The 26,926-nt window shown below is 34.3% G+C and overlaps 1 protein-coding gene across 1 annotated transcript in view; it reads right to left on the bottom strand.

Annotated features, from left to right (window-relative positions):
- LOC150104224 (MAP kinase-interacting serine/threonine-protein kinase 1-like) overlaps nucleotides 1–26,926 on the bottom strand; it is a 136,654-nt gene that overhangs the window by 72,328 nt on the left and 37,400 nt on the right. Inside the window, exons 3-6 of the mRNA XM_090396237.1 lie at nucleotides 21,410–21,507; nucleotides 10,656–10,777; nucleotides 4,761–4,792; nucleotides 4,569–4,673 (exon numbers count right to left, since the gene is read on the bottom strand). Of these exons, the coding sequence (XP_090252363.1) occupies nucleotides 4,569–4,673; nucleotides 4,761–4,792; nucleotides 10,656–10,777; nucleotides 21,410–21,507 (357 nt within the window). The remainder of the gene's footprint in view (nucleotides 1–4,568; nucleotides 4,674–4,760; nucleotides 4,793–10,655; nucleotides 10,778–21,409; nucleotides 21,508–26,926) is intronic.

The raw sequence follows: 26,926 nt of genomic DNA, 5'->3' as shown, positions 1-26,926 counted from the left end.
AGTAATTGTAGCATGCAACACACCTAATCAGGCGCCATCTAAGTTAATATATATATATATATATTAGCGTTTAAGTTATTAAATAGTTATTTTCTTATCAATCTGTGTTCGCATCTATACCGTTAAAATCCAATCAACATGTGTGATGAACACAAAAGCCTTTCCACATGATTAAGTATTCTTCATGGAGACGATATCGTACGCAAGACATGACAATATGGTAAGTGGAAAGTAAAATTGGCATGGCAACTAAACAGGTTAGCCTTCTTAAAAAGGTGCCGAGATACCAATTTAATACCAAACTGTATAAAAATCAAGAACAAGTTTCACTCGGCCAAAGTCCAACATACAGTAGACTCTTGACTATCCAGAGCCCGAATTTTATCACAGAGAACTATAATAATACTATAATTCTCCGTGATAAAACGAGGAATACATACTGTAATTTACTTTGACAAGGCGTTGCAAGCGGGCATCTGCTACAATCCTCCTACGTGCCATGTGCATAACACAAGTTGAGACATGCAAAGTGCGGATTTCCCCGCTTCGTCAGTTGTGTATCGGATGTCCACAAGTGCGGAATAAGTTTGCCACTGTTCCTGGTTACGTTAGTAAATTGTTAGTAAAGAGATTAGAAACATATCACTTGTAAAGTCTTGGAAAATTCTTTTGGACCATAAAGGTGGACGTTTCAACCTTGAACCCGTGTATGAAACCGAAGCGGAAGATGAAAACGATAAACTTGTTTCGTTGCTCAAAAATGTACCAAGCTGTGACGATGTCAATGCAGAGGACATTACAGAATGGATGTCAAAGATGAAGTAAATGTAATAACTGACAACAATATTGTGGAAATGATGACACAGGGGGAAGAAGAACAGGAGGAGAAGGCATCCTTAGATGACAGGAAAAATCTTATCCCACATTCGGAAGGGTTCAAGACGATTAAGGCAGCGCTGCAGTACAATAGTGAGCAGGAGGAAGCGACACCAGCTGATATCATCTGTTGGCGTAAGTGGAGGGACAATGCGTCACGGAAGAGGGCTAAAAGGGTGAAGCAGTCATCTATCAAGGACTTTTTCAAAAACTAAAAACTGTAAGTTTTGAATCTTTCATCTTAGGCCTACCTTTTCACATTTGTATGAAAAGGTAGGCCTATAACTCCGGCCTATCCGGCTTTTGTGTTATCCGGCCTGCCCTTCTGCCACATTAGGCCAGATAGTCGAGATTCTACTGTATTTATAAAAGAGCGAGTTTAGCATTATTATGGGAACAGTTATACGCTACTCACCGAGAACTATCAAAAATAAATTCTTCCATCAGTGCACTACGTGATATACTATCTAAGATTTTAAACCCGGAACTATGGGATATCCTGGATAGCATCTCTGACTCTACAGCCAACAAAGAATTTACCAAAGTTAAAAGCCAGCACTAGAAGAAATTTAATATCCTCCAACAGCACAGTGCTACGCAATGGCCGCAATTACATGAAGATGGCGTCGTTGTGAACTTATCATCAGTAACCTTAACCAAAGAAGCCACCAAAGTGAGTTAAGTCAGGGACACAATTTTGCCATTACTCCTAAAGAAGGTTCCAAAAGCCAAAATAATGGCTTCCGTTGAACGTGGGATATATGACCTGCCTCCAGCAATAGCCAATATTCGATTAGATGAGGCCAGCATCCTAATCCATTCTAAGCCTCCCAAAAATAATATCCCACATAAAGAAATCATGGCTCTAAAAGAGCTACGCAATAATAACCACATTACCATAACCAAATCAGACAAAGGAAACGCAACTGAATGAAAACAAAATGCACGCACTTCTCCAAGACCAGTCAACATATCAAATTACAGATCGAGATCCACCAACTCACAAAAGAATAAGGTGTACAAGTTATTGAACAAAGTCACTTCCTGGCCAAAAGAAAGTCAACAAACTCAAACCTCTTCACATTAAAACACCCAGGAATATGGAGCTCCAAAAATTCACAAACAAGGTACACCTTTACGCCCTATTGTAGATAGTATAAACAGTCCCACATATAAACTTGCTAAACATTTAGCCAAACTACTAGCCACATGCACAAACAATTCTCCCTCTTTTGTTAAAAATTCTACCCACCTAAAAAGTATTTTAGAAAACCACACCATAAAAAGTTCAGACTTAATGGTCAGTTTTGATATCACGAATGTACCATTAACTGAAACTCTTAACTTACTAAATTTACAATTTCCCCCTGATATATTTTAGTTATTTAAATTCACAGTACAAGCAGGTTATTTTACATGGAAAAAGAAAATATACATACAATTAGAGGGACAGCTATGGGATTCTCCCCGTCCCCTTAGCCAACTTCTACATAGAACATCTAGAAAAGCTAGCCATCAACACAGCCACTCTCAAACCTAGTCTCTGGCTACGCTATGTTGATGATGTGTTTGCTATTTGGCCACATGGCCCAGACACATTGAATACATTTTTAGAGCATCTAAATAGCCAACACCCTAAAATCCACTTTACAATGGAACAAAAACCAATGACTGTCTACCCTTCCTGGACACACTTATCACATGTCTTCCAGAAGGTTCCTTATCATTCTCGGTTATATCTGCTGAACTTTCTCACCTGCGTCACACTTTCCTGACCAATCTCCACAAGATAGATAAAATACTAAATGCTCCCAAAAATCCCCCCCCCTACTATCTTCCACAGACGACTACAACAAAACTATCACCATCCCACACATTAAAGGCACATCTGAAAAGATATCTAGAGTGCTTAACAAACACCAACTATGCACTGTATTTAAACCTTATGTGAAATTGGCAACTCTCATCAGTTCACCTAAGGACAGATTCTCTCCTGAATCGCATCCAGGAGTCTATGAAGTGCCCTGTTCATGTCATCGAGCTTACTATGGACAGACAGGAAGAACTGCAGACATCTGCCTCGGCGAACACAAAAAATATATCCGGCACTTTCACTATGGCAAGTTGGGTCTGGCAGCCCATGCTTTGGATACCCCTGCACACAGGATCAATTGGAAAGAAATAAAAGTACTGCACAGAAGCTCCTACAAGTCAGAGAGGTTGTTCCTGGAATCAACAGAAGCCCTGAAACATACTCCAAACCTCAACAAGTATGGCTGTATAAATCTGCCAAAGATTTGGGAGACAGTCATCCTAAGACCAAATTAGTATGTTTTTTTTTTTTTTTTTTTTTTTTTTTTTTTTTTTTTTTTTTTTTAACTAAGATGGCACCTAATTAGGACTTTAGTCTTTGTGTTGCACGCTACAATTCTCATACTAGTCTCGCTGTTACACCGGATTGCGGTTGTCTCGCTGCTGTAACAAACTTTGTTTGTATGCTCTGAAGATGCTGGATATAATACCAGCGAAATATTAGCATTTAAGTTAATAAATAGTTATTTTCTTATCAATCTGTGTTTGCATCTATACCACTAAAATCTAATCAACATGTGTGATGAAAACATAAGCCTTTCCACACGATGGTTTTAAGTAATAAAATTAACATTCCAAGAAATTCCCAAAATGAAATTCACTTCACCTGTGAATTGCATTCTATGAACGTTTTAACCAATACTCCGATTTTACACACACAGTTCTTTCTCACTATAGCAACATTTTAACCATATCTCTCTCACTATAATGAACTACTGATTGTAAAAACTATTCCTGTGTTCCACACGAGCTTTCTATAATGAACATTGGCTGTATATATACATATTTTATGTCACCATCACTCCCACTGATGAAAGGTTGCAAACCTGTAGTATGTTAGCAATGGAACCATGAATGAACTAAAGATTAGATAAAGCAAAAACTTTGCTCTGGAGCCCAAACATAGAACTTTTTCATGACAAATTAGGACTAATAATTACTGAGGTAGTGGTCTCACACTGAAAATGACATTCATTTCCCTAAAGACATTCACAAACATTCATTTCAACGGTAAGATTTGTACCTGGGGTCTTGTTTGTTTGGAGAGTAGGTTTGGTTATTAACTTAGACAACTAGCTGGCAAATTTACAAACTATGCTCTGATATAAAATAATTCAATATTGTTCCTGTAGTAATTAATATTTGATTTAGTAACATTTTCACATACTGTGACTATGTTTTAAGCATAGTACATTAGTCCTGCAGACTAACAAATTAGTGTTTATTGCTTCCTTCAAAAAGCACTGATATGTAGAAATCTGCTTTGGTATGATGAAATTTTGCATTTGAGACCTTTAAAAATTTGGTGACATTTATTTTAATTTAAACTGCACAAGAAAAGAAGATGAAATACATCTTAACTTTTGGTAACTTTTCTCAATCTCCTATTCACTTTAATATAATAACAAAGTGATGCTGTCTCTTAAAGCTGAATACAGAAGTACATTTCTTTTATATTATAAATACGCTGCCTTCAGAGAAATAAAGATGCTCTGTATAACAGAGACAAAATATTGGAGTACACACACACACTATCTTATGCACTTATTAACTATTATTTCAAATCATAAAACATAGCTAGTTTTCTCATGAAAACATACCCTTTTGATGTAAAAATTTTAAAGCTGTAGCAATATCCCTGATAATCAAACTTGCTTCATTTTCAGTAAAATGGACCCTCTTCTGAATATGTGCTAAAAGTGGACCTAAAAAGAATTTCAAATATTTTAAGCAACCACATCTGCAAGAATATAAAGGAGCTAAAATTATATCAATTTAGATTTGGAACTTACCTCCATTAACCTTTTCAAACACCAAATAAAACCTATAAGGGAGAAAAAAAAATTAACATTTAGTGATTATGTTAAATGAGCATTTATTCTAAGAGTTAATCATTAAAGTTATCCAAATCTCAATAGATAGCATTTCAATACAACCACAGCTCACTGAAATAATTAATACTTAAAACTGATGCATGAAATACAAAAATAAAAAAATAATTTTTTATTTTTGTATTTCATGTGGTTAGATGATTAGGTGAAAGTATTATTGTTACGCATTTTTTAATCTTTTGCATTGTGAATATTAAATTAATTGAAGTATACTGAATTAAATTTTACAAACTAATATCTTCAACAAAAGCCATCAAAACTTTGAAAAGTGGAAAGGCAGCAGGCATAGATGATATTCAACCAGAAATGCTCAAGTATGGAGGTATAAGAGTCTGGCAGTGGCTGCAATGCATAGTTCAGAAGGCAAGGACAGAGGAACAAATTCCAGATGATTGGAGTAGTCATAGTATCCATAAACAAAAAGGGAAATAAAATTAATTGTGAGAATTACAGAAATATTTCCCTACGGAGTGTTCCTGATAAGATTTATGCAAGTATATTTAAGAACCAGTTGAGAAGGACTACAGAAGTGAAGCTTGGTGAAGAACAAGTTGGATTCAGGCCATATAGAGGCTGTCAGGATCAGATTTTCACTTTACAACAAACAATTGAGAGATCATGGGAGTATAACATGTATTTGTATTTAAGTTTTATAGACCTGCAAATGGCATATGACAAGGTGCCAAGAGAAAATCTATTCAAAATGCTGCAGTTATATGATGTCAATGGGGCATTATATCAAGCAATACCTAGTCTCTATTTAAGTTATAAGTAAGCAATTAGAATTGAAGGAAGTACAGGAAGATGGTTTGATATTAAATCTGGTATCAGACAAGGATGTACATTATCCCCTCTGTTATTCATTATCTATATGGATCACATTATGAAGGAAAGTGGTATTAAACCTGATATCAAAACTGGAGACGTTAATCTCAGCTCTTTACTTTATGCAGATGATGTTATACTTTTAAATAAATCCAGTGCAAGTTTGCAAGATTCCCCTGACTAAACTGAATAACTGTTGTAATAAATTTGGTATGAAAATCAGCAATAACAGTGAAAATATCAACTGCATCATGAATGGAGAACCTATAGAACAAGTAAAACATTTCAGCTACTTAGGCACTATTTTTAGTGAAGACAGTAAATTAAATATAGAAATAGAGAATAGAATCAACAAAGGTGGTATGGTAGTAAGTCAACTGAATAAATTTATATGGAATTAAGAGAGACATTAGTCAAAACACCAAATTAGCTGTATACAAGACAGTGTTCAAACCAATTTTAACTTATGGATCTGAGAGCTGGGTTAGAAATGAAACATTTGATCAAAGACCGGTGACACTGATACAAGAGTTCTTACAAAGATTAGGAGAGTGAACAGATGGATCAAAGGAAGTAACATATTAAAAATGAGGATATTAGGGAAGAATCTGCCATTATCATCATTCAGGAATGTTAGCAGAGCTAATCTCGGGAGGTATGGTCACTTAAACAGAATGGGAGAGGAAAGATTAGCAAAACAAGTGTTCTCTGCTAGGTTGGCAGGAAAAAGACCCAGAGGAAGACCAAGATATAGGTATATTGATAGAGTAAAAATTGTCTTAAAAGACAGAAATATAATATCTGATAATGATGGAGTTTTGATAGATAACAGATTGATTTGGAGGAAAATTGTTGATTGGAAGCTAGTAATGATGCATGTTCTTCATGTAATACTACCATAATATCCTGTACACCCCTGGAGGGTACAATGTCAGGAATTTGATGATGATATTTTTTAATTAATAAAAAAAATTAATTTCCTACATTAAACAAGTCCCCCCCCCCAAAAAAAAAACATTGTTATAAAATGTAAGTCAGTATGCTTTGGTTGAATATTTGGTGCTTCAGCACATCCCTATTTATGACTAATTAACCTACTCCACATAGCAAATAGAAAGGCAATATTCATGTATGTGCCCACAGAGGCAAATTGCAGAAGATGAAATTATCCTGACTTAGTCGTTTATTATAGAGCTATGTTTGTTATAAAATTGCTTTAATTAATTTAAATGTAGCATAAAATTTGCCTGATTTTTGTGTCTGATAGAAGGAATCATGCATAGAAATAGCATCTATGAATTCAAAGAAGCTATTCAGTTCATTACAATGAAACTATCAGTAAACTGAATATTCTTTACACTAAGTATAAGCTAAGTAATTTTATATTGTGGTATATTAAAATAGACCATACAGCCAAAATTATAAGAAATTTAATCTCACCATGTCTGTCCCTATAGGAAAATGCACTTTATGATGTTACTTTGACATGAGATGTAACTTAAAAGAGTACCATATTATTCAGCTGAATGGAGTGAAACAGCACTAAGAAAGGATTAAAAATGCTATTTAATTCTTTTAATATTTCATCTCAGTCATTCAGAGATCATTAAGGATTACAATAGGAGACTTGTAACATATGCACACGACACAAAACTAAGTCAGACATGGAGGAAAGACCAGATCCTAACTAGGTGGGCATCTGTTGGTGGCCTAGAATGTAAACTGGGATCTCAAAGTGTTTTCCAATCCTTCCTCCAATCCTGGACCTTCTCTTCAGAAAGATTTTAGTAATGTATTATCATTTCATATGTCCAAGATAAGAAAAAATAGCCAGAATCTTAAAGCAATACAATATCTGTATGACTTTCAAGCCCCCAATGAAAGCTTGCTACCCTCACATGTTCTATTAAAAATTATCATTCTACCTCTTCTCTCTGATTATATAAAGCCTGGATATATAAAGTGCTCTGTTCCTGAAAGTTGGCCTACTATGGACAGACAAGAAGATCAGCTGACATCCACTTGTAAGAACAAAAAATACATCTGTAGTCATGACTATGGTCAATTGGACATTGTAGATCATGCTTCAGATACAGTTCATGGAATCAATTGGAAAAAGATCACCATGCTCAATGAAGAAATTTTAGAAGAGAAAGACTATTTTTGGAATCTGCAGCTGCTCTCAAAAATCAACCTAATCTAAATAAATATGGTTGCATAAAACTTCCCAAAATATGGAAAAGTTTTGTTTATTTCGTATCCAAACACAAGTAGTACAGTAGTAAGTAAGTGGTACAACATGATTTACCAACAAATTAGGATACATTACAATGAGATCAGCTTAGATTTGGTAGGGGAATCATACAGGGAATAACAATTAAATATGAAAAAAGGAAACTATACATAACTTATATACAATAAACATGGTCAGATGTTCCTCCAGTATCTTGCACAATCAACTGCTCTTTCTGTGCAGGAAATAAGGTCCTCTTTCTTCCACTGCACGAGGCAATGGAAGAAAGGGACAAGAAAGAAGGTGTTCCATGCACTGGGTTCCATGGATTGTGAGTGCCCCACACTCACAATTGTCTGGAACAGTGAGGTAACCCCATTTGATGAAGTTCTGTTTGCAGTGTCCTGTCGTCCAGAGTCTGTTTAGGCTTTTCCAAGTATTCCAGTCCAAGTGTGCACCACGTGGAAGATGTTCGGCTGTTGGAATGGGAAACTAATACTTCGAGATCCCAGTTTACACCCTAGGCCACCAACAGGTGCCCACAGAGGGCACCCCCACCTAATTAAGACCCTAGTCTTTTATGCACATGTTTCACTTAGTTTTGTGTTGCCATTGTGTGTGTGTGTGTGTGTGTGTGTGTGTGTGTGTGTGTGTGTGTGTGTGTGTGTGTGTGTGTGTTACAAGTCTCATATCGTAATCCCTAATGATGTCTCAGTGACTGAGATGAAATACTGGAAGAATTAAATAACATTTTTAATCTTTTCTTAGTGCTGTTTCACTCCATTAAGTTTCTACCAGCACTTTAGCCTTAACACACAGAGAACTATATTATACTTGACAAGATTGCTGTTTTCAACCATATTTTACCTTAGCAAACGCTTTTATCTGATAGAGTAAAATAAGTATAAGCAAACAGTTTTGGTTAAAAGTATTTGTGAAAACAAAGTCAGTAATTTAGCAAGGCAATGTGAGATCACCACCCTGCTTATTGGAGGCCTGAAGTGGCTTGAAAAAGTTCCATGTTTGGTCTCTAGAGCAGGGTTTCTGGACGATGGAAAAATAAATAAAAAATTACAAAAAATACATAAAATTGATATAAATGGGGAGGGGGGGGGGAATCTTAGCCCACCCAAGGTACAAATGCACTACAGATTTACTAATAACCTTTTGTGCATGAAAACCACAAAGAATAATAAAAAATAAAATATGGATCACATTATGAAGGAAAGTTGCATTAAACCTGATATCAAAACCGAAGATGCTAATCTCATCCCTTTACTACTACTACTAATTAAATCTAGTGTAAGTCTGTACTTATACTAGTCAACATTTCAGGAACATTGAAATCATCAATTGCATCTTGAATGAAGAACCTACAGAGCAAGTAAAATATTTTGGCTATTTAGGGCCGATTTTTAGCGAAAATGGCAAATCAAACATGGACACTGACAACAGAATGAGCAAAGCTGGTAATTTAGAAAGTCAACTGAATAAACTTATGTGGAATAAGAGATATATATCTGAGAGAAGAATCAGAGGCCATCCCTGGAAGTTATGCAAGAGTGTGAAGAGAGGGCGTGACGAATAGATTTTTACATGGCAAATTGTCAATGAATGGAACAATTATCAGAATATGTTGTTAATGATTTTAAGATTCGGTATGATAAATATGTTGTCAGTTGAATGAACCTCTCAGGATGAGTCTGCTGATAAAGATTTACTATCTTTTTTTTATAATAGGGTGACAACTAAGGTGGATGGGAGAATGGCTACCCATAATTCCGTAAGATTTTGCCAAGGCATTTGACAAAATACGACATCAAACTCTGTTATGAAAATCAGAACAAATGGGGATGGACATGACACTACTTATATGGATATGAAGGTGGTTGATAAACAGATTACAAGTTGTGTACCACATCGATGGAAATGTACTCCTAGATGAAACTAAGGATTTGGGGGTGGTAGTAAATAGAATTTAATTTCACGTGTTCTGTGAAATGCTCCATATGAGGACAGATTGATGGTTTTATGGGTTGGAGAAGATGACTGACAAGTAAAAAAGAGGGAATATGACAGGAAACATTTAAGTTACTTAAAAGGTTTTATAGGATTGATGCAAGGGAAGTGTTTCAGAGATGGAGGAAGGAAGCAGAACAAAAGGCCATCCCTGGAAGTTAAGAGTGTAGTTAATAATGATAGGACTAGATTTTTCATTTGAAGAGTGGTGAATGAATGGGTTACCAGGGTCAGTTGTGAGTGCTGTGTCTGTTATTGGGTTCAAGGAGAGGTATGATAAATAATGTGTGGATAGTTGGGTCTCTGTGACGAGTCTTCGGATTCCACGAAGGTGTCTGTACAATAATAATAAGTAATATATATATATATATATATATATATATATATATATATATATATATATATATATATATATATAAACATTTGTAAATTAAGTAAAACCAAAGGATGTTGACATGAAAAACTGGAGTTTAGAGATAATGGTATGAATGCAACATCCCATATGTGGGAAAAACTAACAGAGATAGCTCATATTCAAGCAAAAAGAAGAATATAAGGGATATAACAGATCAATGCTACAATTCTGATCTGCCCCATCTACTTCAGGGAATATGAATGATGACCTAAGAGATGATTATTATACAGGTACCTTTATCATTGTCCTCCAAAATCAAGCTATAAACAATTTCCATATTAGGTTACATATAAGGAATACTTACTTATCTTGTTCCTCAAAAAATTCAATCAGCTGAATGACATTCTGATGACCATGACAGTGATGGAATGTTTCTACTTCTCGAAACACACGAGCCCTGCTACGAGTTGGCTGCTTTTCAATCACCTAAAAAATTAATAATAATAAATAACTTCTTGAGAACAGTTTCATCAATCACTATTATCACTCTTTGGAAAAGGATAAAATTACCATTCCATAGAGTTATCAAATAATGGCATAAGCAGATGAACTAAAGAACTTTAGAAGGCATAAGGATTTATCTCTCCTACTCTTATAAAAGATCATTACTTCAAAGTGTAGAATTACCAGCATTCATTCATAAATTTTGTCACTGCACTGAATTTTAATGGTCACAGGATATGCTGAGAGAATAGTAGAAATGTTCACTTAAGAACTCTTTCATTAGACCATAAGAAATTTAGAATAAACAGAATCCTAAGCAAATCAGTCTGTGAACACCCATTTTAGGAAAATCCTGAATATCATCTTGCTTCATGTTGTACTGTAAATGCTTAGTACATCTGTCCTAACTTATTTATTTTTCTTCTATCAAAATTCCCACCACCATCTCCTCTAAACTACAGTAATTTGTTCTAAAACTATGCCATGGACTGGTTTTCCCTTTCAGTTGTTTCCGACCAAAGGCGACTTTGTAGGCATTGCCCACAAATATTCCTGGTGAGATTTTTACAGGGTAGTTCACCATTGCTTTCCCTAATCCCCAATTTTAACTGGGCTCAGGACCAGCACATGGCTGGGACGTATTCATGACTGCAATCCATGTGTGTTCACAGAGTCCAGGTAAAATGAACATGCCTAGGGTTGGGGAATACACTGCGATTTCAACTTCTCAGCTTAACAATGTAAATGCACTGAAGGTATTTTTGAGAAAAGGTACATATTCTCACATTAAACTAGGAACAGCTATAAAATAAAAGAATATGACATTTTTCCAGAACTGGTGAATGATCAAGGAAAAATTCAAGATAGCAGTTCACAAGCTTCTCTATAAACAGACTCAGTGACATCAAATACATAAAAGCACAATTACATTTCTAAAAATGAAAATACTTTAATTTCCAAATAAAATGACCTTTACTCTTAACTGACAGAATTCAAGAAAGCCTATGCATCAAAATTATTAAAGAGCAAATGGCTAAGATAAATTAAAAGAAAGAAATAACTATCAGAAAATTATTAAATACAATAAATAATCACTAAATCTCACTGAGTGAGCCTAAAGGATCACTACCAAGCTCATCACTCCTGTCAGCAGTGGCCCAACTCAGTGAGAGGCAAAAAACCACCACTTAGCAGAACTATTCTACTTCCTATGAAGCAAGCTAGCCCAAAGACAAACATAATTAAATGTCATCAGTCAGAGCCAGATCAAGAAAGATACAAAGGTCAAGTTAAAGCAATAGACATATCAATAACACAAGCAGCAAAAAATTGTATGAACTTATCATTAAAAAACACTAAATCAGATAGTTGAGAAAGTTTCTTAAATTGGCACCAAAGTAAATTACACTTGCCAGAAAACTTCTATTATTGTTTAATCCTTTTCTCAAGTGTTTACAAACATATAAATAAATATCTCTTTTGCTAACATTTTCTCTCTCATTCTTTATAAGTAAACATACCACCCAAGAAGAGGTAGCTGTACTCGCATTCTTGAATGCTAACAATGTCAAGTTCCTTTTGAATATCTAGAGTATAATATGATTCTGCCATTGATACCATCTGTTCACTCAATTCTTCTCATAATTCAGATTTCTTATTTCTAATCTCTGATCATCTATTTCATTTCTAGCCCAACACTTCAGGATCCACAAGATAAAAACGGCTTGAACACTATCTTGTAAATTGCTGATTTAGTGTTTCAGCTAATTTCTATCTTATTCCACAAAAATGTATTCAACTTGCTCCCTAGAACACCAGTTTTGCTTATTCCATAGTTTATTTCCATATTTAATCTGCTGTCTTCACTAAAAATTAGGCCTAAGTAACAAACATATTACTTTTTCTTTAGGATTTTGAAAGTTTTTTCACTCAGTTATACTATAAATTAAACATGTCAAGAAATATCTTCTTCTTGGTTGAAACCAAGAATATAATTTCTTGTGCTATATAATATATATATATATGCTTGATAATGCTACACATCTTTCAGATGTGTAGAATTATACACATCTGAAAAGGTATGTGCTTTGTATTATGAGACACTAAGGCAACTAATGTGAAGTCATTAGCTTCTATATACAATACATACAGTCATGATGATACTTCACATGCAAATATTGCTTGCTTACACTTGGAGAAAGGATTAAACCAAGAATATAATTTCTTGTCATCTTTAATTTATAAAGTGAAAAAACTTTCAACATCTATTTCTAATCCATAGTATTTTGATAATAAGTGTGCCACCTTTTGAATACTTGTATATGGATAATATATGACTTTTGCATTACTCCAACTGGAGTAACGGTCGATTCCTTCATCCCTTATAAGGACTATAAGGGATGAAGGAATCGACTGTGAGATGCGGTGATTAATACCTTTGGAGGGTAATGGATGGCAATGCTGTAGCCAATGAAGTTCTAACTGAGGCTCAGCTATTGCTGTTACCCTCCTGCCATGATCAGAGCTTTAATAGCTCAATAACACCTTATCCCTACACTGTCCTTTACAGATGACGGGGAAGATGAAAAGCATTCTTGCTTCGCCCCTTCAAGCCAGTCCTTATAAGGACTAGAGAAGATAGAGGTTCTTCCTGATGGCTTGTCCTTGCCTGTCATTGAGAGGATCCACCACTGAGTCCCCATCCTGGAGCAATTCAGGTCAGAGGCAATGAGTTTAGCAGTGATCGTTTATTGTCACAGAGTGATCTTGTAGATCACTCATTTTTTTGGAGAGGTACCTTGCACTTGAACACCTCAATAAATGTTGAAACTGGTCTGGATGGAGCTCTTTCCCATAATGCAAAGCATCTGCTAAGCATTATGGGATACCAAGCCAATTGATGTGAAGTCATTAGCTTCTATAATGCCCAGTCGTGAAAATACTTCACATGCAAACATTGTTTGCCATACTTGGAGAAAGAATTCAACCAAGAATATAATTTCTTGGTATCTTTAATTTATGTTCTTCAGGTTTTCAATTGGAAAATAACTGATATTTTCTGTTTTTTTTTTTTTTAATATAAAAATAAGTAAAAAACAAAAAATAATATCTTGAAGAAAAAGCCAATAAAAAAACATGATTTAAAGACTATTTTCAGAAAAATAGAGGAAACATCTAAAACACATGATCCTAAAACAATCACACTAATAGATCAAAATGGGAAAAATTACAGGAAACGAAGATGAAATAAAGAAAATATGGTACAACTATTTCACAGTAAACTTTGGAAACAGTAACACAAACCATCTACCAGAACCTAACAAAAAGCCCCATAGAACTACCAAGAATTCTTAATGAAAATATATAAAAAACTCAATGAAATGAAAGATGAGAAAGTTACTGATTTTGATAATATTCCCAAAGAATTATGGAAAGAAGGCAGAGAAAGAGTCATAAATTGCCTAAGAAAACTATTTAACAAAATAATTATTGAAGAGAAATTTCTTCAAGATTGGAAGATATCAAAAATAATTCCACTGCATAAAAGTGACAAAAGTCGATGTGCTAACTATAGGCCTATCTCTTTACTTAATCATGCTTACAAGATTTTCATCTGTATTATACAAAATCGAATTAAATCTATCTATGACGAATTCTTACAAGAGGAACAAATGGCTTCAGAAGTGGCAGAGGAACAGTTGATGCAATTTTTGTAATACAGAGACTAGCAGACCTTGCAACAGAAAATAATTACTTATTTATTGCTGTTTCATCGATTATTACATTCAACATATATATTATCATCACCATCCTTTCAGGAATTTAGATCCAGTGGCCTGTTCCGATCTCTTTCCATCTTCTCCTTGGTTGTTCCTGACTTTTATATCCTCCAACTGGGTGGTAATTGGAGCATTTTTTAGGGTAGTCTTGAACTGTCCATTATTTCGACATATTCAATCCACTTCTTTCAGTATTCATATATTTTGTCCAATACAGAGTATATTTTTAGTTCTTTATGCACTTCTGTGCTTTTTTTTTGTCCCAGAGAGATAGCTTGCTGTCCTTCATAGGAATTTCATTTCTCCAGTTTGTATTATTTTTTCTTCTGCAGTTTTTATGGTCCATAATTCACTTCCGTACAGTAGAGAAGGTCTTAACAAAAAATTATAAACTCTTATTCATATTGCTTTTGAACTTGGTTAGGTCTGAAAATATTATTGATCATTCCTATTATCTTTAGAAAATTTGAAATTTTGATGTCAATGTCAGCTTCTTTTGTATGTGATACAGCACATCCCAGGTATTTGAAGCAGTTAATTTGTTCTAAAATTTTATTTTCAATCATGTCTTTACTTCTGACTGGAAATGGTCCTTTAAAAGCCATGATTTTTGTTTTGTCTATTGATATTTACATTCCAATTTTTTTTTTTTTTTTTTTTTGCACTTATGTTGTATATTGATTTTTGGAGTTCATCTTCACTTCTTGCTATGACCTATACATGCAGTGTATAGGTCATAATAATTATTTAATAAATACTAGTTTCGCCACTTAAGCTAGTGGCTTCATCTAGGTTAGGATGAACACACAAATACAAATACAGGTTGTATTAAATAATTATTACGACTTATAAACCCAGAGTTAATTTTTTTATTACATTCGTTTTTTGGTCGAAAAAATCAACACTCATCAAAAAGGGTATTAAGTATAGTTCCATGAGCCAGTTTAAATGCTGATTTTATATTTTCCTTCCATTTCTTTACTAATTCATCTATATAGATATTAAATGACATATACAAAATAAGACCCAGTGCGTACAAAATAATAAAACACATGAAAAAAAAAAAATAATAAAAATCAGCTAACGCCTTTTTATTCCCGTATACGGGAAGTAGGCGAGGCCATTTAGCACTATCTAACTTTTGGAGACTGAGTGGGCAGTTCAATCTCCACTGGTACCCAATCAGAGATAGATGGCCCAAGGCTATCACTAATTAAGCGGTACACAGTGAAGAGAGACGGCTCAAATGTGCTGCCATCTCGTTGTCCCTAACACAATATATTTAATGTCTGAAATAATGTGGGTTCTACGGTCAATTTTCTTGAGTTTACGAGACGAAAAACCCGAGTTTCCGGGAGGAAAAACCTGCTCGCCTGTGCCAGAGATCGACTAACTCGGGAACCAGTTGAAAAAAGGCTTAGAAAAATTTCCTCTAGTCGCCGACTAGACTCGAAACCAAGTCTTCCTTCGTGCGGCCAAGCGCCGTGGTATGCAAACGCCACATCCACTGAGTTACACAGGCTCTAAAACACATGAATGCAAATATAAAAGAAATTGCAAATATAAATTGTGAAATAGATGTAAAAGAATTCTTGGATTACTTTACAGATCTTTGGATGGATAATACTGGCATCAAAAATAATTACACCAGAAACTTACAAAAATACCTTAAATGATATGATAACAATGAAAGAATTAAAGAACAATCTAAATAAACTAAAAAATGGAAAATCAGCAAGAGAAGATGGGATAAACTCCGAACTATAAATTTGCTGGAAAAAAAATTTCATCAAAGATTACTAAAATTTTTAAATAAAATATATAGAAATACCAATGGAATGGAATACAAGCATAGTAATATCTATATTTAAAAAAGGGGATAAAACAAAACCTGCTACCTACAGAGGTATTAGTTTACTGAATACATGTTACAAAATATATAGCAGAATACTTAATGAAAAACTAAAAATATATAGTTAAAAAAATATTAGAGTGTCAAAATGGATTTAGAAAAGGATGCAGGTTTCTGTTTAAAACTACTTATAGGAAAAAGAAGAGAATTTAATTTGGAAACTCATCTTTTTTTTATAGATTACAAAAAAGCATTTGACAAAGTAAAAAGATATATACTGTTTGATATATTACAAAGAATAAATATACCTAATATTTTACTGCATGCAATATTGAATATATATATATATATATATAAAGACAATGAAATAAAAATAAATGAAAAGTCTGAAAAACAATCTATAAACCAAGAAGTAAGACAGGGATGCCCTCTATCTCCAACACTTTTCGATATTTACATTAATGAAATATTAATACAGCGGAACACTTAAACAATCAAGGTATAGAAATTTCCTGGAATAACAAAATAAATATGCTATTATTTGCAGATGATCAGGTAATAATATCAGATAAGGAAGAAAATTTACAAAGAGCAATATATAATTTAAACATTATAACAGAACACTTTGGAATGAAAATTTCCATAGATAAAACTAAAACAACGGCATTTAGTGGACAAACTCCAGTTGGAAGCAAAATAGTTAATAATAAAATAATAGAACAGATAAATACTTTCAGTTATCTTGGATGTGAAATATCATATGAAGGAGAAAAAGACAAAATTAAAAACTTCAACATTTTTACAGATTATAGGCCTGATAAATAGAACACTCAACCTAAATATAGTACAAAAAAGAAACATGCTTGAAAATATACAATACTTTAGCAGTGTCCACATTATTATATGGCAGTGAAATTTGGGCAATAAGCAAAGAATAAAAACAAGACTTAAGACTGCAAAATACACATTATTAGATCAAAAAAAGAATGAAGACATTTTAAAAGAACTAAAAACAAAATCAATAGAAGAAAAACTAAACAATTATAAACAAAAATGAATTGAACATGTAAACCAAATGGCCAACACCCGAAATCCTAAACAAATACTAAAATATAAGCCAACTGGAAAGAGAAGTTATTTATGTGTTTCCATTAAGATTTTTAATGCAAAAGCTGGGTCAATGCACCATCATCCTTTCAGAAAGCCATTTTGTTCTTTGCAAAGTTTATCTTCTACATGTGATTTAAGTTTCGAAGTTAATATTTGTGCATATAACTAATATGCCATCATTTAGAAGACTTTATATATATTTGAAATAGATTAAATGACTATGAGCCAAGAGATAAAAAATAAAAACACTATTTTAATTTAAACTGCACAACTAGTTTCATCTTTTTAGAAGACTTCAGGTGCCTAACATGAGGAAACTACCAACAAACATTGAAAAGAAAATATCTATAGATTAAAGCATTTATGTATTAACGTTTGAAGCTGTTCTATGTATCTCTTCATTTTTGGGTATTCACATGCATTCAAGGTCTCATGAATGCCAAAGTCAGATATAAGTGCAATGACAGTCTGAAAGATTATAGCTGAGGTTAGCGTTGCGATATACTGGATGGAGGACGATCCAACTTTGGCATTCACGAGACCTTGAATGTGTGCGCGCATGCCCAACAACGAAGAGATACACAGAACAGTTTGAAATGTTAATGCATTAATGTATAGATTTTTTTTTCCTCTCACAATGTTTGTTGGTAGTTCCCTCATGTTATGCACCTGAAGAAGTCTTCTAAGATGAAACTAGCTGTGAAATTTACTTAAAATAGTGTTTCTATTTTTTATTTCTCAGTTTATAGTTATTTATTCTATATCAAAACTATGTCTCTTTCAAACTATGACGAGACAATCAGTTATATCATACATACGTATATGATGCAATGGATTTACTCGGCATTATGACATGATCAAAAAATTTAATGACTAGAAGCCGAGAGATACTAAAATAGAAAAAATGCTATTTATTATTTGAGTGCACAACTAGTTTCGTCTTCTTAGAAGACTTCATCAGCTTCATAACATGAAACAAAAATACATTACAAGAACATGTGAGAGACATTACATATGGCAGAACTAGAGATATCCAAGTATGGCGTACATGAGATTATCCCTGTGTGAACAATGGCTTCAAATGTCAGACTTAGCAATACATTTGTAATTTGTAAATTAACGTACATTTGTAAGTATTAATTTACAAATTATAGCTGCCTTTTGTAATATTTTTATGTTATGCACCCAATGAAGTATTCTAAGACGGCAAAACTAGTGGTGTGCTGAATAACATAGTATTTTTTCTATTTTAGCATCTTTCGGCTTCTAGTCATTAAATTTTAATCTCTCTCTCTCACTCACACACACACACACACACACACACACACACACACACACACACACACACACACATGAGAGTTGTTTGAAAAGTGCAAAAAAATAAACACTTTTTTTTTGGAAAAAATCACCTTTATTTCTCAGCAGTCTCCATTGAGGTCTACACATTTGCTCCAGCAAGTTTCCAATTTTTTCATCCTATCTAAAAAGTAGGATTTGTCAAATTGTGCAAAATACTCATTGACAGCCTTAATGACATCCTTGTTCGAACGAAATTTTTTTTTCCACTGAGCCAAATTTTTAAGTTTGGGAAACAAGAAGTCACACAGGGCCAAGTCAGGAGAATACAATGGATGCGGGACCGATTCAAACCTAAATTCGTGCAATTTTGCCATTATTACAACAGCTGATGTGTGGGACGGTGCAATGTCTTGATGAAAGAGCACTTTCTTGTGTGCCAATCTTGATCATTTTTTCTTCAGTTCTTTTAAACGGTCCAGCAATGACACATATAGACTCCTGTTTTACCCTTTTCCAAATAGTCTATCATGATAATTCCTTGAGAATCCCAAAAAACAGTGGTGATCACCTTCCCAGCTGACAAAACGGTCTTCACTTTTTTCGTACTTTTTTCACAGGGCATTGTCCGTTTTGACAGCTGCTTGGACTCAGGTGTGTAGTGGTGGTGGATCTAAGTTTCGTCTACAGTCACGAATCGATGTAAAAAATCCTGTGAATTCGATTAAACATCGCCAATCACTGCATTGAAATGTCTTTTTGCATGTGTTTTTGATCGACAGTCAACAATCGCAGCAGCCATTGCGCACACAGCTTTTTGTGCAATTTTCCGTGCAGGATATTATACACCTGTTCAGTTGAGATGCCTACAATCTCAGCAATCTTATGCACTTTCACTCGGCGGTCTTCCATAACGACTATGGATTTTGTCAATCATTTCCTTCGTAGTGACCTCAGTCGGGCGTCCAGAGCACGCTTCATCTTCAATGGACTTACAACCACGTTTAAACTCGTTTATCCAAAAATAAATAGTCTTTAATGCTGGTGCAGAGTCCCCATGAACTGCATCTAACTCAGTTTTGATCTGCATGGCTGTCCATGTCTTCAAATAAGTGTTTTATCACTGCATGAAACTCGTTTTTCTCAATTTTTATGAAAAATGTGAACACTGTCATTTTAAATGTTTGCTAAACGAGAACTATGCATTGCACATGGAAATTTTGCCAGGGGTCATGAAAAATACGATACATGCTGACACTGGAATGAATGAATGAATTGTGTCACCGTCTATTGGAAATTTACCAAACTTTTCAAGCAACCCTCGTATAAAACTTGAAATCAGAATTGCATTTGAGATTTTCAATATCAAGACAGTTGCTTTATAATTTCAAACAATGCAATTACATACATATGTACAATGAGTGTAGCAAACAACATGAATTAAGAGCACTTCTGACTGCATCAGAAGTGCCCTTAAAGACAGAAAGTTGCATATAAAGAAAAAAGTGAGGATGCATTAAATAAAAATTACAAAAATAATTCTTGTGCATCTTCCAAGACAAGGTTGGGTTTCTTCAATTGCAATATGAATGTGTCTTGGCTACGATTCTCAAACAAATACAACAACGTTAATATTATTAGTATTATAATATTCATTAATCTAATACAGTAAAACCCCGAAGTTATGGGATAGGTGGGACCAACAAAAAGCACACAAGTTGAATTCGCGTAACTCGAGGTATAATTTTGCATGTAATTTATATATACAAACATACAATTGGGACCAAGGATTTACAAAAACACCTATATTTTTTTTAAGAAATATAATCATAATTGTAGTTTTTCGTACATAAAAAAAAAGAAAGTTATTTCGATGTCGATGGTTTCATAAAATTTAATAGATTCGTCTGACAGCATAATGTCTTTTTCTTGTCACACAAAATTTCTTCATAGCAAGCTAATGATTTTTTTATTCCTTGCCTTGTGGCTACAATTCGTTCCTCATTAGAATCTATGTCCTCCAAAATTTGTAAACCTTTCTTTTATGATTGTTCTTACTGTGGATTCCTGTAGATCGAACTTCTTTGGTAGCTCACAAATTTTCATTCCGCCTTCAAAATCCTTAATAATGTTGAGTTTTGTTTCCAAAGTCAATGTTTTTCTGTTCTTGCTAGCTGTAGAAGAATCCGACTTGTTTCTTTTGGATGACATTATTATTTTTTATGTGATAAAAATTTTTTATCAAGAACATAACATTAAACAATCGCAAGGTTTGTAGACTATAAAAATCATGTATGAATGGAGACCGCACGAAACACATCAGTGCTTGTTCACAGCATGTACGACACTGGCGAATGCGGCTGGCTCCTGAAAGATACGACTAGTGGTTAGGCATGAAGCGGGACGGGAATATGTACATATAAGAAACCGCATAACTCCGGATTCGCGTAAGTCAGGATATGACTGTACTAATATTAAACATTTAAAAATCATTCCTGTGCAATAATAATGAAGAATAATCCAAAATATACAATGTTAATGGCATGCCAAAAAACCAATGGTTAAAAAAAACCCTACCTTAACTGCATATTCCATCTCTGTATAAAGATTTACACATGTTCTTACAGAAGCATAAGCTCCCTCACCAAGAACTTCATCTGTTAACCTATACAAATCTTTCAAGATTAAAAAAACACAAATGAATATTACTAACATAAATTTTCCTAAAAAAGTTAAACAGAGAAAAAAAATTGCAAAAGCAGAAAAATATAAATGAATGAGTACATTAAAAGTAATATGTCCTAACTGTTATTTATGATAGATAATCACTGAATAATACCTTAACATTCATTAGAAAATCCCATCCTTTAAAAAACAGCTATTATTGACTATTTTCTTTGTTACCCCCCCCCCCACCCACTATCAATTCCAGTATTTCCCCTCAATTTAATTCCACTACCTTTATTACCTACCTGGCACAAAGTGATTGGAATGCATGTAACTGTTAGGGTGCAGTTCCTCAGTCTTTTCAAAATTTTATCATAACTATTTTAAACATTAGTTTGCACAACCACATAGAAAACAACACTGCTAGTCTATGCTACATGTACTGATCATTTATATTTAAGCTATTTATGCAGTGGACTACTAGTGAAAGTAATCATAATTCAATGTTATGTCAGTAAAATTACTGAAGCATACTTATATATTTCTATAATTTTACCGAAATTAATGCAAACAGTACATGTGCAATCACACTCATAGCTAAACTGAGGGGAGGGGGGAGAGATGATAAAGCAAGAAGTAAAAAAAGTATAATTTGAAGACAATGTAATTTAATTATGTTTATAAGTAATTAACTCCTTCACTGTAACCAAGGGGAAACAATTACCATGCTGCTTATAGGAGGAAAATTAGAAAAGTCAAGGATATAGTATATTTTTTTCAGATCAGACTTGTCAATGAAAGATCACAAGGGAAATCAGTGTGTAAGGCATGAGAGTAAAAAGAAATATCCCAATGGTTTTCTTGAAGAGCTGACGGTTATTAGTCTGAAAAAGTCAGAGTGAGGGGAAAATGTTCCAAAGAACACAGGCAGATGGAATGAAAGGAGGTGGAAGAGAAGCTGGTTCACAAAGTTGACAGCTGGATGGTAAACTGGTTTACTGGTGGTTGCTCATTATCTTGAAAGAAGAAGAAGAATCGAATTATTCCGGTTTTGTGACCACGTTTATTAAAAAATTGTTTTTTAAAACTAAACAAGTACAGGTAACCCTTGTATAACGAAGATGTTAGGTTCCATAGAAATGCCACGTTATGTGAGACTCAGATCACAGAAAAAGTAGGGTTATGTTCCAAAATCGTTTTTTTTTTTAATTACATAAACAACGACATATCCAACAAAAATATATTTTTATTTAATTCAGGTAATTCATGTAAGTTAAGAAAACATATACAAACATATACAACGAAACAAATACATAGTATAAACTTATAAAATTACAAATTGTACGTCAACTTCATTGCACATAATGCATATTTTAATCGTCATTACTGTCTTCAGAAATAACATTTCGTAGATGTTCTTTATTTACAAGTGGCCGGACATCGTCACACTTGAAATCTCTTGGGACATCATTTGTATAATTCTCATTCCATACTTCGGCTGGTTTAATTACAGTTAGTAATAAGACCTTGCTTACCATTATGCTGCAATATTTTAATAAGTTCATAATATGGAGCTAAACAAATATCCAATTGTCTCGTGAAGATCGCACCATTGAGGGATCATTATCCGTTAAATAACTTCCTTTCTTGCCAAGCTCAATCCATCTGCTAATTTCTTTAAACTGAATTCTTTAATGGACTCATCACAATCAGAATCTTCAGCAGAATTTTCACCACCATTTGATTTGGCGTCATCTATTAATTGTACTAGTTCCTTCTCATTTAAATGTTTTCCCATTAATTAATTCACTAATTTCATTTTCAACCATATCGCAAAATTTTGCCAATCTAAGTGGCCATTACTATAAAAATAAATTTTTACATAAAAAAGCATTACATATTGTATGTAACTCACCAGAAAATAAAGTGCTTGGCTTGAGATTAACACACTTATGTTTAATGCGCTTTCCTGGCAGAAAACGAAGACAACAATATTGACATATATGCGTGCTAAAGGGTATTTTCCCTAATATAAATTCACTACTTATAACTACATGCACGGTACGGGCAGACGCAAATTTAACGAAGATAAAATTTAATTTCTTAAGTCACACGGTGAAAAATATATGAAAAGATAAAGGATTGCTACAATTTGTAGACGGTGGTATATCGAAACTGCGTTGTATAAGTACCACATTGAACAAGGGTTACTACAATTTGTAGACTGCGTTATGTCGAAACTGCATTATACACAGGTTATTACCTGTACTAAAAATCAAACCCGACAAGTTTCGTTAGTTGTCAGACTAATATCTTCAGGGGTAAAGAGAACTAAAAGTTTAAAGTACAAACTACAAGAAATTATGAAAATTAGTTCATTTGTTGGTATTATGAACATCAAGAAAATTCATTAAAAAACCGAATAGCAGATCTATACAGCCGTTAATGCATGCTAGCCAGAAACAATGCTATTTGATGTTGCGTTCTGTGGCTCACGTTTCACTCTGTCTGAGGTCTGAACTGGGTAAATTTTTAATAAATGCTGACCAAACTTGATTTAAAATCAAACCCTGATTTTTATTGCAAAGCGTAGGATTTTTAATCACATTTGCTGCCTCTCTGAATTTTCTTGTGAAACAATTCTTATCTATATAGGACATGTTTGTTCTGTCCCAGAGTACATCATGACCAGTAGAAGCTGTGTGAAATGCCAAGTCAGACTTATGTTCTCTCTTTTTTTTTGTACGTCCTTTTGATGATGTTGTATTCTCCCCTATAATGTTTTTAATTGTCATAGACTGGGTGATGAAAAAAGTATCTCATGGAAATATAGGATTACAATGGTTACTTCAAAACCAACTCCACGATCTAGATTTTGCAGATGATATCTTCTTACTTTCACAGAAGCATCAATATATAGAACATAAAACAACAACACTCGTAGAAACAGCCAAAAAAGTTGGTCTTAGCATAACTAAAGATAAAACAATGTTGATGAAAATAAATGCAAAGCAAAATAAACAAATAACAATAGAAGAAATACCACTTAAAGAAGTAGAACAATTTATATACCTTGGTTCAATAGTATCGATAAAAGGAGGAACTACTGAAGATATAAATAGAAGGAACAGCTGGCTTATTCAACTTTCAACCAACTTAGAAATACTTGGAAAACAAGAATTTGTCTATAAAAACTAAAATGAGAATATTTAACTCAAATGTAAAGGCAATACTAACGTATGGATCAGAAACGTGGATGTTAAATAAAAAGGTAGTTAACAATATCCAGTTCTTCCTAAACAAGTGCTTAAGAATGATACTGGGAATATATTGGTTTTCTGTATACAGTGAAGGCAAGTGTATCATTAGGCAGGCGTGTAACTAAGGTGCTAGGAAGGGTAAACAATTGTTCTTTTCCTTTTCCATAGTAAACTGGATTCTTGGATGTAGGCTATTCAGATGACTGAGGAAGAAGTCTAACATGTCTGGGCCATGAGGCCATATAGAGAACACATCATCTACATATCGTAGCCAGATAGGTTTGAGTGGGGCTGAGTCTATGGCTCGATTTTCAAAATCTTCCATATAGAAATTGGCAAGGGGGGGGGGGGGAACCCATGGCGGTTCCCTCTATCTGCTTGTAGATTTTGTTCTTCCAAGAAAAATACCCAGGAAAAGAGATCTAAGATGTCAGATGGAAAAACGTTTTCTAACAGAGATAAGGTGTCAGTTAAACTAAAGACCAATTTCCATTCCAAAAAAGCACTCTGTATATATAACTGTATTACTACACAAGGCACTCTGTATATATAACTGTATTACTGGCATTACTACACAAGCAAATTGCCTCTACTCGTGCCACCCTCTCAGTGACGAACGCCGACGTTGGCTCTATTACATTCAGAGCTCTCCACCATTCTTAACTCTGAACTTTGGTCGATTCTCTCTGGCATTTCGGAAACTTCTGCACAGAAAGAATTTCAAAAAATAAAAAATAAACACGTCCAGAAATATAACAACCTGGTTAAAGACAAACTACAATCACAAATTCAACCGCTCCAGACAATAGTGAACCTCTCTTCCAAAAGGCTCAACGACGATGCAGTCAGCACCCTTAGCCGCAATTTTGCCATCGCTCTGAAGGAAGTGCCGGTGCTTGATATAATGGTTAACATCGAACATGGGATTGGTCGCTTACCATCGGAGATAGCTAACAACATCAGACTTGACGTAGCCAACATCCTCGCTCATTCTTCGCCTCCAAAAAGTAATTTATCATATGCCCAATGCACGGCCTCTCCTGAAATTACGGAAAGAAAAAAGTATCATCATCACCAGAGCGGATAAGGGTAATGTCACAGTCGTTCTTAATACCAGTGAATACAATCGTAAAATGAAAATTATCCTCCACGATTGCGCTACCTGCATCCTGCTAGAACACGACCCCACAACAACACAAGCTAAGAAATTAAAAATCTTCCTTAAAAAAGTATCTTCTTGACATCACGAAAAAACTTAAACCTTTCCGCTCCCCCCCCCCCCCGAATATACAGTTTACCAAAAATCCACAAACCCAATTCTCCACTCAGACCTATAGTAGATACCACCAATGCACCTTACTACAGACTGTCTAAACAGCTAGCCAACTCTCTGAACCCCCTCACTGGAAGGTCCACTTCCTATCTAAAAAACTCAACCACTTTAAAGCCCTCATAGAAAATTTAATCTTGAATAATATAGACATATTGTTAAGCTTTGATATCTCCTCTTTGTTTACCAATACTCCCTTAACTGACACCTTATCTCTCTTAGAAAACGTTTTTCCGTCTGACATCTTAGATCTCTTTTCCTTTGCCATTAACTCTGGGTGTTTTTCTTGGAAGAACAAAATCTACAAGCAGATAGAGGGAACCGCCATGGGTTCCCCCCCTCTCACCAATTTCTATATAGAAGATTTCGAAAAATGAGCCATAGACTCAGCTGCACTCAAACCTTCTATCTGGCTAAGATATATAGATGACATGTTCTCTATTTGGCCTCATTGCCCAGACATGTTAGACTTCTTCCTCAGTCATCTGAATAGCCTACATACAAGAATCCAGTTTACTATGGAAAAGAAAAAGAACAATTGTTTACCCTTCCTAGACACCTTAGTTACATGCTTGCCTAATGATACACTTGCTTTCACTGTATACAGAAAACCCACACACACACACAGGCAGATACATTCACAAACTCTCCCACCACCACCACCCCCTCTCAACAAGCGGGTGGAACCGCCCTCACTATTGAGCTTAACCACATACACAGCACTTTCCTCTCCAATGGCTACAGCGATCACAGTATCAAAAAAATAATCAGTTCCTCCCCCATTCCTAGTCCTTCTCATCAACAAGATTTTAAAAATGTCATCACCATACCCTACAT

Source organism: Typopeltis vanoorti, chromosome 8 (genome assembly GCF_054136105.1).
Source record: "Typopeltis vanoorti isolate ZY-2024b chromosome 8, IOZ_Tvanoo_1.0, whole genome shotgun sequence".
Lineage (NCBI taxonomy): Eukaryota > Metazoa > Arthropoda > Arachnida > Uropygi > Thelyphonidae > Typopeltis > Typopeltis vanoorti.
This window is presented reverse-complemented; position numbering and strand designations above follow the sequence as displayed.